This window comes from Thermobia domestica, chromosome 11, assembly GCF_964235325.1.
Source record: "Thermobia domestica chromosome 11, izTheDome1.hap1.1, whole genome shotgun sequence".
In the NCBI taxonomy this organism is placed as follows: domain Eukaryota; kingdom Metazoa; phylum Arthropoda; class Insecta; order Zygentoma; family Lepismatidae; genus Thermobia; species Thermobia domestica.
In genome coordinates, this window is record NC_137464.1 from 245891105 (window position 1) to 245904940 (window position 13836).

Here is a 13836-nt window from a genome sequence, read left to right on the forward strand (position 1 = left end):
CGACATAACGGTGGGACGTAAAACTTAATGATTTCATTTCATTTTTTTACATCATCTTTTTCCATTCCACCATGGAAGAAGAGAGTTCCATAGTACTAGAAGGGCTATATCGACAAATAGAGACATGACATGTAGAAGAAAGTTTGGGGAGGGGGAGTTGGTGTTGCTTTTAGCGAGCCATGTTCTTTGTGAACTTATCTTTAACGGGCCATGTTATTGGATTTTATATAGGCCTATGTTATTCTTCTAAAGTGCTAGTGGAAGGGAAATATGATGTCGATTGAGTTTGTTCTTTAAGACCTTGACATAGATGTCGTTGTCACAAATTTTGCAGACAATAGCCTAAATCTCGGAAGGTTAGATTGTAATTGTTCTGAAGTGCTGAAAACAAATGTATTTAAAATTGTTTAATTTGTTGCTAATTTTCTGTAATAGTGGAATTTAACTTTTTAATAAGTTCTGTTATGCTAGTAATTATTCGCCTGAGGCCAAAGGTCGCAAAATTAGGAAAACAATTCTTTTTTAATTATTCTAGATTTTAAGGTGCTGTTTTTATGGAAGAATAAGATATGGATGCTTTCTCTTGACTAAATTGACTTTGAATGTGGTTTACTTACTTATCAAACTTACGAAAATTAGAGGATTTCTAATACTTGATAAAACCTGTTATTAAGCTTTAGTCTTGTAAAAGTGTTCAGCTTTTGTCTAAATTCATTAAATACGTTTTATAAATGCCATGGACTTCAATTACTAGGACCAATATAAAAAAAAAAGGTTGTTTATATTGCTGTGCGTAAAGCACGTTCAGCATATGTGAAATGTATTTATTGGTATTTCACGTCATTAGAATAGATTGTTACATAGTCGGCTATATGGTAGAATGACTCCTCATATTATTGATATAACAAAACAATTTACAATATGGCAGTAATCATGTCACCATTAGTAGTATTCAATAAATGCTGTTAGATTTTTTTTTTTTGTTTATACATATCGGCACATAAATAATAATAATACAAACCACATTGTAATTGATACCTTATGTCAGCGTTTCCCAAACTTTTTCAACTTGCGGCACACTATGGGTATAACTTAAATTCTCGCGGCACACTCAGTTATTATTATTATTATTATTATTATTATTATTATTATTATTATTATTATTATTATTATTATTATTATTATTATTATTATTATTATTATTATTATTATTATTATTATTTGTAAATATAAAATATGGTGGTATTTTTTCTGTAAATACTGATCTCCTTTTCAGAGGGAAGCAGGGGCGGATCCAGGGGAGTCGATCCCCAGAAGAGGAAACTTTCTTATTTTATATATATTAAAACCCATCCCAAAGTTTGTAGCTCTAAGTAGCAGACCCACCACTCCCTAGAAGTCCGTCCTGGATCCGCCCCTGCAGAGAAGAAAGCTCGATCACTGGTTTTCCCGCGTTATAAATCATTATGCTTATTTTTCAAGCTCTTTTCATTATGCTAATTTAAAAATAGAAAACAATTGTAATCGAACATAGGACTCAATTTAAAAGAAAAAACACACACTTTCTTTTTCAAAAACTATAGGGCCTATCCAACCTTTCACCAAGGACGAACAAAAAATCTCTTGTACTTTTAAACTTGTAATGTAGATAACTTGTATGCGTATTTGCTTTGTTGAAAGGATTGAATAATATTTTAAAATTATAAGTTACGAAATAGGCTGCAACAATAAAGAAGCAATACTGGTCATTACAATGATAACAATTATTTTTCTTAAACATGAAAAATATACAGAAAAGTAACACAGTATGAAACATAATTTTTTTAACGTGGTTAATATACGAGATACGTTACAATATTTGAATATTATATAAAGGTTAAAATTGTTTAATAATATTAGTAATGTAACAATATTTCAATCATATCTATAGTAAAACAATAATAAAAAAGTAAAGCAAGTTGGTGCACGAAACAAAATTAATGTGTAATTTGAGCTTGATGTTCTTTCATAATCTTCTTCAATTCTGGACGGATAGTTGATAAACACACCCTCATATGTATCTGTTCATGAAATAACACTTGTGACCTGTTCTTACACTGGATTGTGTTCGTTGCAGAAAATCCTGCTTCACTTAAGTAGCATGTAGAAAAGTGAATGAGAACTTTCACAGCCTTTGTGGAAATAGCTGGATATTCTCGTCGAGAGAAATCCAGAATGTTGCTATGTCTTACTGTGAAGCTTCAAACCTTGGTCATTCCTCACATCGACCAATTCATTTTCTTCCCGGACATTTAATTCTGCTGACTGTAGGACAGAAGACGCAAACGGGTCCCCCACCTAGTCAAATGAAGTCAACTCAAGCGTAGGAAAATATTTCTTAACATTGGTACACAACAAAGAGAATGTGTCCAGCGGCGTAGCAGCTGCCCCCGCAATGCGGGAGGGCCCCGAGGTATAGGGGGCCCCGAAGTCTTGCGATGAAAAAAGATTTAAAGAAGTAGAACCTCAACCTTACTTCTATCGGCTTTTTGCAACTAGGGCCCCTTCTCTATACTTTGCAGGGGAGCCCGCAAAAGTGTGCTACGCCACTGAATGGGTCTCAAATGAGTGTTGAGAAATTTGTGTCAATTTTACAGCACTTTGTAAGCTCAAACATATCACATTTGTTTTGTTTTCTATTTATGTCCTCCCAAAATGAGAGCTTCTCCCTAAATGAGCACATTTTTTCCCGCGCATGCTTTTGTTCAGCGCATTCAATGTTTGGAAATGTCGGCAAGAAAAGCAAATTCATTACACCAGGAATCATCACTAAGGAAATCGGCATATTGACTTTCTTCTGACAGAAAGAAAAGGAGACGTTGTTCTTTAAGTGCATAAAATCTTGACAATACGTGACCACGAGACAACCACCTCACTTCTATGTGAACAAGCAACTACTGTAATTGTATTCTTGATCCATTGCAGAACATAGATCTGAAAATAATCTTCTTTTAAGAGGCTTGTTTTTATGTAATTAACAATTTTTACAACTAGATTTAATACTTCTGCTATAGAATTAATAATTTTGTTACGAGTTCCTCGCGGCACACCAGCGACCCATTCGCGGCACACCAGTGTGCCGCGGAACACCGGTTGGGAAACGCTGCCTTATGTTACTAAATATGCCTATATCATGTATTTGAGTATTATTTTTTCGTTTTAAAAAAAATGTTTAAAATATTAAATTCACTGTAATAAAATGTAAAATATAGGCAAGGACTAGGGGGAGGGCGATAAAAAGTAACTTTTTCCGAGTTGAAATTTTTGCCTTAGTCCGTCCCTGGATCTTTCGCATAAGATTTGAGCGCTGTATTGTTCTTTGACTTTTCCAAATTTTCAGATTGCCTTGTTTCTAAAAGAAATACAGGTTATTCTTTCTGGCCTATGGAACCCGGAGTTTCAATGCCGCATTCACAAGAGCTCTCCATTGACTTCTATCCGTAGCCAACTGGACCCATTTTCTACTTTGTATTCCTATTTCTGCGAAATCCTTCTTAATATTGTCTTCCTATCTGCGCCTAGGTCTTCCTAATGGTCGTTTTCGGATTGGATTTACGGTTAAGACTTTGAAAGCGTTCCTGCTTTCTTCCATTCTGGCTACAATACCTGTCTACTTCAGCCTCCTATTATTCTAACAATGTTTGGTAAACGGTACAAATTATGCAGTTCCTCGTTATGAAGTTTCCGTCATTCCCCATTCTCGTTCCTTCTGGTTCCGAATATTTGTCTCAGAATTTTATCCTCAAATACTATTTATTATTTGTTTTTTGTTTATTTATTCGAAGTTGAAACAGGCCGGTAGCCAGCCCAAAATGTAGGGGGGGGCGGCTGAAGTTAGGGGGAGCCGATTCAACCATATTATAGTTCATCACCATGTTATAGTTCATTTGCAATACTACCGTGAAACTTTTAGAGAGGGCCAGCAAAATTTTAGGGGGGCGGCCCCCTAGACCCCCCTTGGATTCGGGCCTGTGTTGAAAGGTGTTTTTTTTTTTCAAACAGACTTACAAGACATTGACCCACTATTTAATTTGGTTTCGTAGCCACATGAGTTCCTCCAGGAATTGAACTGAAATCTATCACATCTCTAAGGGTAAATAGTACACACGTTAGGCTGTAATCTTTTTAGCATACTGCTTTTTCCGTAACGTGATATCAACCTGTTCCTAACATATTAGCTTTTATATTAAAGCGTGATTTTCTTCCCATTTTATCTTAGAGTTTCCCCGAACAGTGAGAAATTCCGTTGTTTGTGAATGCAAATGAAACAAACAGGTGGCTTGGCTATGTATCGACTGCCCGCCTGTTGTTCATTCCTTCGTGCCTTGAGGGAGATCAATACACAACTGGCTCCGACTCACTCACTATTCTGCCGGGATTTAATAACATGATTCTACCTCTTCACAACGAAAGGCTTCCTGGCAACAAATAATTGAGTGTCCTTCCTTGGTCTCTGTTGGCCGCAAAGATCGAGGATAACAACAGTGCAATTATTTTCTTCCAACATTAACCTTTCTCCACTCCAACACACACATATATAATATCTAGGTACAGTGTATTCCTAGTTATGCTATCAACCTTGCTTTTCAATTCATTTTGATGCTTTTTGTCTTCCAATTAGAAGCAATGAAAGCTTAATAGTGAAATGGATGAAATGACGCCCCTCCATTGGGTGCAATGATGCCTCTAGTTTAACGCCCCTCCATTGTGAATCGAGGGTAAAGGAGGCAGTGATGATGGTAATGAATGAAATGTAGAATGAATAAAGTGGGAGGAATGCAAGCAGTTCTGGGTTCGATTCCCGGTGGGGACACTAGATTGAAAAATATAAAAGCTTTTACATCCCAGCAATCCTGAGTAAAGTTTTCCTGGGTTTTCCTCATTCACACCAGGGAAATGTCGGGATGGTTCCAGGTTGCTTCTCCCCCCCAATCCTTTCTTCCTTCCCTTTCCTCGGTTAGTTGATCGCAGACGGACGTCATCCCTCTTACGTGACGGGATACAAAAAAAGCACAGGAATCTAATTTCTAATCCTAATCCTAGTGACAAGAAAGGGAGAATCTCGAAAACCTCACGTATACGGTATTTGTCCACCACAAAGTTAATATAGCATTAGCTATAATCGAATCAGAGACTCCAAGCACCAAACACTTTAACAATGACCCATCGCAGCCTTCTAATAGCTTAAGATAGAAGATTTGGTTAAGATAATTTCTAAGTTCTCATAAATTTCGCTCTGGGACAAGTGTGTGCATTTGCAATATGTGGTTTGAAATAGGATTATTTCCTCAAGTGTTCAAAAAGTGGTCATATCCTACACTGCTTATGCTTTTTCTTAATTTGAATATCATTAAGGTGGATCACTATCCGGAAGTCAGTACATATTTTAGCTTATTTCCTTAACTACTGCGCAATGAAACGTTACATATTATAAATATTGTACTTTAAGACAGAGTAATGTTTCAGCTACAGCACAAGACACTGATTCATTTGGTTCTGTCTCCTGATATCGAAAAATGTAACAAATAAAAGAAAATATTTTATTTGTTTTACAATGAGCACACAAGATGGCACTTGCTGTTAGATCTTACTAGAAGTGCTCCGTTTTATGAAATGTTTATTTGTATGTGTAAAGTATTTTAAAGTAACGACCTTATTACGAAATAGATATATTGTTTGACCGTTTCTCCTGTTATGTTTCACATTTTATTTAAATATTAATTTACATTTAAGGAAATAGATTTCGAGACGAAACTTGCGCAGAACGCCATAATGCGTTGTTGCCAAATTTGTACGTTTACTGTAGTAGTCACAATAAGAAAATTCCTGGATTCTAGCGTTGCAGTTCGAGAAGCGAGATTGCGGTTAGGGTCGAAAACTAATTTCTCTAGTAAGTATCCAAGCAGAATTCCATGATTACTCCCTTTATTATCTGGCATCAGTAAATACTCGGCACTATCTGGCAACGCCGGACTATTCAAGCAGCATTTAGTATTCTATAGCACCGAGAACACCTAGTGATCCACCTTAACCAAAAGACGAAGGCATAGCTGCTGCATCCTTAACCTTAACTAATACAAGAAAGAAGAAGAGGTACTTTGATGCTGGCTATCTAAATTGTCTCTGATAAGCAGGATTGCAAGGTGCCAAATAAAATTGTACTTTATCGAAAATTCAACTGTAAAAGAAGCACAAGCTACGGCTACACCATGTAAAATATCTGTTTAGAGATCACAAGTTGCTATTCTGTTTTGTTTTCACCAATTGAGAATTTACTGTAATTTCCTGCTTTGAAATGCTTCTATAGGTTCCACGTCTAGACTTGGTTAGAGGTGGCCTTAGACTTTGGGAACCCTATAGGCTGAGGAAACCCTTTGACAGTTGCATTACACAATAAAAATGTTGAGACTGTCAAAATTTCGAGAAGCAAATATAGAGTAAATCCTGATTTCAAGAAGGTGTTTACATGTATTTCTAATCTAAATATCAGAGACAGTGTCTCAACACAGGCGGTATCTCGTGTACAATCAAGAACAATGGGGTAATACTTGTTTCTTTTTTTAAAGGAAAAAACTTTTGTTAAATGTTTGCTTTTACTTGCCATCAGTTTCATAAACTCATTTTAAATATCATTTTTCGAGATAGCGATCACTAATCTCCTTGTTCGTCATTTGATCTAAAGTTACATCAAGTCTAACGATTTATTTGATTAAATTAAGCTAAAGAAAACTTACTGATAAAATCTGCGTTCAAATTTTCTCTATGACTCTCGAATGATAAATTGTGTGAAGTTAAAAAGTGAACAATAACAAATAGCAGAAGCGAATCTATAAATAGAAAGTAAAAGGTGGGGAGGGGGTGACAGTCAGAACCTAGATTATGGTAAGTACATCGTGTTTACTATAAACTTTTAAAAATATATAAATAACAGCTTAAATTACACAGGTCGACATGGGTTATGGGGTTTGGAAAGTAAGGGGTTTTCTTTACTAATTTGGCACCCCTGAACACAAGAATGGCATTAGTTTTTTTTCATCACCCTCAGTTTTCTCTGCACACCTACCCCCTCTCCCAACCTATTCAAGGGTATTATCACAAAAACAGACTGTGAAATCGACTTTATAGAGTTTCATTTTTTTAAATGTGGCAACATCGCTTATGTGTAGGAAGGGGAAGGAAAGGGGGAAACTACCACTGAACACTGTCATTACTGCATTATCGACTCGGAAATAAATAATGTAGTGTGTATGAGGGCGAGAAGAAGGTGCTTGCCTTACTGATTGCCAGCGGTGTTTTTCGTTTATCTGGAAATTGTCTGTGTTTCGAAGTGCTGTTAGGACGATAGAGTCGTAATTACCCTGATACATTTTGTTACATATGTGGAGTTTACGTGATAAGTTCAAGACGCCGACAAATATCGGCATTTGTTCGAAAAGCATATTTTGCTTATTTTGGAATGAAGCTCGGAGATCAGAACAAGTCGTTTGCTCCACACATCGTCATGCATGCGTGGAGCAATTACGGAAGTCGAGTGCAGGTAAATTGAAAAGTTTGAATTTTGCTATTCCCATGGTATGGCGTGTTCAGAAAAAACCATGTGGATGACTGTTACTTCTGTATGACCAACGTAACGGGATTTAACAAGAAAAAGATGAACAAAATCGTTTATCCGAACTTAGAATCAGCGATTAGACCTATGCCTCATGGTCCAGGGCTTCCAATCCCCTCTCCACCAACGTCAATGGATACATGTGAAGTTTCTGAACCGGATGTAAGTTTTGAAAACCGTGATTCTGACGTTTCCGTAGGGGGTAGTGATAGCAACCCGAAACCTCTTAATCAAGCAGAACTAAATAATTTGGTGAAAGACTTGGGACTCTCGAAAAACGCAGCACAACTTCTAGGCTCACGTCTCAGTCAAAACAACTTGCACCTGGCACATCTTATTCATTGTACCGAAATCGTGATAAAGACTTCAGAGACGTTTTTCTTGACAGAGGTTCAATGGTGTTCTGCAAAGACATCGTCGGACTGTTGAACAAAATGGATGTTCAAACGTATGAGTGTAAGCAATGGAGGTTATTTATTGAGTTTGAAGGCGGTATTGCTAGATATTGGGAACAAACTAACATCAATTCTAATTGCGTATTCCGTACATTTAAAAGTGTCATACAGTACCATGAAACTATTTCTTGAAAATGTGAAGTATGAAGAACACCTTTGGCTTGTATGTGGTGACTTCAAGGTGATCGGAATACTTCTCGGCCAGCAAACAGGGTACACAAGGATGCCGTGCTATCTGTATGAGTGGAACAGTAGAGCGTATGATGAGCATTGGAGTAGAAGAGAGTGGCCTAAGAGGGAAAATCTGCTAGTGGGATCAAAGAACATCGTGAGTGAGCATTTGGTAGACTCAAAACGCATTTCATTGCCTCCACTACACATAAAACTAGGACTTATGAAACAGTTTGTGAAAGCATTGGATAAAACAGGAGAGTGCTTCCAATATCTGTGCGAAACACTCGAAGAGGCACCACGTGCCGAAAGTTCATCACATGTACAAAATGAAGATCTTCAGGCACCAATTGCAGTGGTGCCCCCCCCTTATGTCCATGACGCACCCCCCCGCAATTGTCTATCCATAAGTGTTCTTCCATGAAAAAAATCTTTGATTAATTTTTACACCCCCTCAAACATATTTATATAGATTTTTACCCTCCCGAATATTTCAATGACGCAGTTTGCGTCGTAGCCCCCCCTTGTGGGCACCCCTGCCAATTGAGACGAACAGTGGCCAGACATGTGAGGAACTGGGACTAGAATTCAGTGTGCGTGGAGAAACCATTTGGCAGCACCTCCTTCAATTTAGGAAGCACTACAAGTTGGGTCGATGGGTCGGGTCATAAGGCAAGGCGAGCAGACACCAGTGTTTCTTTGCTGTCTCATCTGAGGAAGGAGCCATTTCTGGACAAGGTGTTAACATGTGATGAGAAGTGGGTCTTGTACGAAGCTTCACGGCGCCAAGGTCCTCCTGTGTGTTTGACGGACTGCTCGCGGCATCGTGCACCGGGAACTGCTACCAGCTGGTCAGAACATCAATGCAACTGTGTTGTGTCAGCAGTTGAGCCGTATTCAAGAAAAAAACTCAAAGCTCTGGAGTCAATACTTCTGAATCGCAAAGGGGTCCTCCGGCTACAGGATAACGCTAAGCCCCACGTGGTTAGAATGACCCGGGACACCATTTTACGACTTGGATGGGAAACACTATTGCATTTGCATCCGCCATACTCCCGGACATTGCACTGTCCGATTATCACCTGTTCCATTCCTTGAACAATCAGTTTAGAGGACGCCAGTTCAAATCCCTAGTAGAGGTGCAAAATGCACTTGATACCTTATTCGATTCACAACTCACCGAGGCCTTCCAGAACGTTGGAAGAAGTTCGTCGATGCTGACGGGGACTATTTTTGATCTTTCAGGTACGTCTTAGGTTTGAAGGTAGTAGGTAAAAAAGCAAGAGAACTTTCTTGGTTCTTTTATAATAGACTACTGTGGAAAAGCTCTGTAGTTTGTTTATGTGTTGGCATGCTTACTTGAAGTTTAAACCTGAGTAACTTTGAATAAGAAATCACTTACTTCCTGTTTTATTCTTTACTTTTTCATTTCGCATTCAATTTATAAGATTTGATTCTATTTTTAATTTCATGAAAGAGAAAGAAGAAAAGTGAATTGCATGCTTACCTAATAATTTTCTTAACGCTTTTACATTTTTCCCCCCAAACGTTGAGATCGAAGTCTTTTGTTCAGCCGCTAGGCATTTGTTTTTTCAAGATGAACTTTTCTTTTTTCTTGGTGTAAGGTTATTTCAATGTCGAACCCACCTTCCTCATTTATTTCAGACTGAATTATGGGAAATCCAGTCAAAGTATTGTCACTTCTTGAATTAAAATCACTGAGAAAGAGAGGGAGAGGGAAAGAAAGGGGGGTTTATTGATCAGCATGTTTGTTTCCATTCCATTTCTTCTTCTTCCTCCTCCTCCTCCTCCTCCTCTTTTCCTTGACCTAACGTATATTTTCTCTCAATCCAATTTATGAGCAAGTCAACATTACCAAGTAAAACTTTTCGTACTTTCTTAATTTTCTGGAGTAGCTAGTTTCACCAACTCCATTAGCGCAAGAATAACAATATTGAACACTTTTTTCAAGATGTATGACTTGAAGCTGAGAAGTGTCTGTTACTTTTCTCAGCGCCAGGTCAGTTTTCTCAGAACTGTATATTGTATACAGGGTGTTTCTCGTTGTATTCTAAACACATATGATTTGTAGATATAATTTAATTACTTCACTAAAGCAATTATAAAGAGTTTTATTAGTCCTCTTCGATTCTCTAGTAGTTAGAGTGCGTGTTTTTTGTTGCACGACGTCCTGAGTTTAATTCTCGGCGAAAGACTATCGAAGTATCCTTTACACACCGGGGAGGGATTTGAACAAAATCGTAGGCTCTCACATTGGGGGTCCTGCCAGGCCGGTAGCCAGTCCAAAACTGTAGGGTGGCCGGTAGAAGTTAGGGGGGCCCGATCCAACCATCTTATAATTCATTTGCAAGCCTACCGTGAAAATGTTAGGGGGACGGCCTGCTAGACCCCATGGATACGGGCCTGGGTCCTGCTGACCCCCTAATTATCACAGGGTAATGACTAATAACTCGTTGAAAAGCTTATGAAACACTCATTCCAATGAGGTAACATTTTTGCAATTCCCGCCCTATTCGTACAACAAGAAGAAAAAAACCGTTAAAAAATGATAAAATAGAATTTGGGGAGTCCTGGCAACCCTTACAGTCACTCTTACGCTGACAAAATGAAGCTAACATGTAGGCAATACACTTGTGACAATAATATAAAATATAGTAGCCATTTCTGCAATAGAAAGCGAGATAAAAAATTCAGAACAAAATTCATATTAAAAAATCTGTATTTCATTTTCGAAGGGCTGTTGCAAACCTTTACTTCGCCCTTTCACCGTAGTATCATTATATGCCCACCACTTTTTTTTTCACTACTGTCCAAGAAAATACAGAAACAAGAATTATGCTTCTAGCAGGGGCGTCATTTAGGGGGGGCAGGAGGAGGCAATTGCCCCCCTCCAAGAGTTTGAGGAATACATTTACTTTAATAGATTGCCTACTAATATACTAGTACAAAACGTGAAAGTCTTATGAGAAAGTGCTCTTGCCCCCCCCCCCCAAGCGAAGTCTGAAATGACGCCCCTGACTTCTAGACCAATTCAGTGAAGAAATATCTTATTTTATATGGAACCGTCCAGAAAATAAATGTAATTTACGTCAAAAATTAGAGACACAAATAATTGGACAACTTTGCCCCTCCCCTATTCCCCCATATAAGCGACAAGTACTTTTGCAAGGTATTAGCCTGTAGTGGACTACTTCATTGCACCATATTCAAATTTTTATGACTGTACACTTAAGGGGGGAATGTCCCCCAATAAACCTGATGCAGAAAAACAAAAAAAAAAAACAAAAAACAAAAAAACGAATTTTATTCCTCCCCTTCTCCGCCGTAATATCTCCCACATACACAAAATGCCTATCGGCGGCACGCTTCATCCTTCAGAAACATCCTTCAGAAATGCACATCACTTGGACTTTGCATCCGTTGTCGACACATCCATTCTCCATTGGGGCTGAACTAGGGTCAACTCCTGGGGTTTCCCCCTTGCGGTAGCTTCTGATAGTTTTACGGAGGTCGTTAAAGTGACGCACTATAGTGGGCTGAGATACTGAGGTGGTTTGTCAATCGTCGTGTGTTGGTGGATGGATTTTTTTTTTCAATAGCATATCTTATGATCTTAAAATCTGTTACCCGGTGTGGCCAGTCCTTGGCTAATCTTCAAGATATTTACAATCTGAATGCAATTTCTAGAACGAACGAGTTGCTGTTCTGTTGTTCACCACCTTTTCCCCCTTTTGGATGGCAAACGTTTTAGGTGTCTGCCACAACGTTATTCCCCAACTCGAACTCATACGCAACACTTCACATATTAGACATTGTTGGGAACTCATGAAAACTGACTGAAGGTACTGACGGGTGGCAGACTCCATATGAAATAATTCGCTTGAGTTAATTCGACCTTCTATAGTATTTAGATCGATTACGGCGTATACACGTGCCTGCTGTAAGAAATGTATTTTTCTTTCTCTTAAAAAACACTTCAATTCCACATTGTCGACTTTTACAAGGAAAATAATGATATATACATTGTATATTTAGTAGAGTCCAACACACTTGTTTCTGCCGCGATCATTGCACAGCACAGTGTTGCAATCTAAGTATCCAAAAGAATAACTATCAAGCATTGTACAAAAAAATATACTAACGTAAATGAATAACATGTACAGCCTATTAATAAAGAGAGAGCTTACCTTATTCCAATGGCTACATACATATTAAGGCTAAGACTAATGGCACACTTCACGCATTAATTAGTCTAATTCTTCTATTCCTGACAAGTTCTCCCCAATCTCCGAGGCCGTGTCAGTTGATTCAGGATCTCCTGAGAAGTCCTCAATCTCCGAAGCTGTGTCAGTTGATTCAGGGTCCACGTAAATTATTAAAGGTGCCGATGCAGCATTATCTTCATATTCATCTATCAGGCCCCTGCGCTACATAAACTCATTCTCGATCTCTTCCACAAGACGACACCTTGAGCCCCATTCTTCGCTTGTTACACTCTCAAATTTGCATTGTGCGAGCTGCATGATCGCATCCAAATTAAAGGTTGTGTTGTGATATGCCACCCAGTTTTTCACTAGTGCCCATATTTTTTCTATTGGATTTAATTCAAGGTGATATGGTGGAAATCTTAATACACAATGTCCGTATTCAACTTTGTAGGTTACATGTTTAGGTTTGTGTAATTTGATTAATTCGTACAGCTTAGGTCGTGTCATGTCAGGCATGAAAGGTAACCCCTTTTCTTGAAGCCATCTCTGCATATCTTTTTTTAAAGAATCTTGAGTGGGGGCAGGATTTAAGTGCGCGTTGTGATACGAGGCATTGTCTAAAACAATAACATATCTGCGTGAAAGATTAGGAATTAGTTTTTCTCGAAGCCATTTCATGAAATTATCGCTGTTCATGTCATCGTGGTAGTCCCCTGATTTCGAATTAGATTTAAACATTAGTAAAGCATTAGGAACAAACCCATCCTTACCTCCGGCGTGAACTATCACAAGACGTCGTCCCTTGGACATAGCCACCCGAAAACATTTGCCAGAATCATCTGACCAACCATATTCTGGAGTATGAGAACTATGTAAGTATGTTTCATCTACATATATGATTGGTCGTCCTTCCCGCTTAAAATGCCTTATTTGTCTCAAGAACCGCGTTCTTTAAGCACAAATCTCTTGCTTTTCGCTTAAAATGGTTCTATTATTTGGTGTCTTCCTTCACTTAAAACCCAGCTTATGCAGTAAGCGTCTCAAACTCTCTTTACTACCCGCAAAATTTAATTCTTCTTGTAATGTCGTGTGCAATTGCTAAGTGTTGGCAGTTGCTTTTCACGCATAGAATAGTCATACACACACCTACGGATGACACATTCATCGAAATTGTCCACTGAAGATTTAGGTGCTGGTTTTGGACTTCTCTTTCCAGGAGTAGAGAATGATGTGGAGGGCCCTTCTGACGACTCAAGAACTTCTCTTTCCTTCACAATTCCTTGAATTGTTCGTTCCGGGACCCCGGTTGCAGCTGCCGCTCTTTTACCAAAAT

The 13836-nt window shown here is 38.4% G+C and overlaps 1 protein-coding gene across 1 annotated transcript; it reads right to left on the minus strand.

Annotated features, from left to right (window-relative positions):
• Positions 1-12722: 12722 nt before the first annotated feature.
• Positions 12723-13313, minus strand: LOC145665516 (uncharacterized). Its single transcript, XM_081732822.1, has one exon. The coding sequence runs from the start codon at positions 13311-13313 to the stop codon at positions 12723-12725; it is 591 nt and encodes a 196-aa protein (XP_081588948.1).
• Between the last annotated feature and the right edge of the window lie 523 nt (positions 13314-13836).

Bases quoted from the DNA above. Each gene is read 5' to 3' on its own strand.
- LOC145665516 (XM_081732822.1), bottom strand. From the start codon at position 13,313: ATGTCCAAGGGACGACGTCTTGTGATAGTTCACGCCGGAGGTAAGGAT.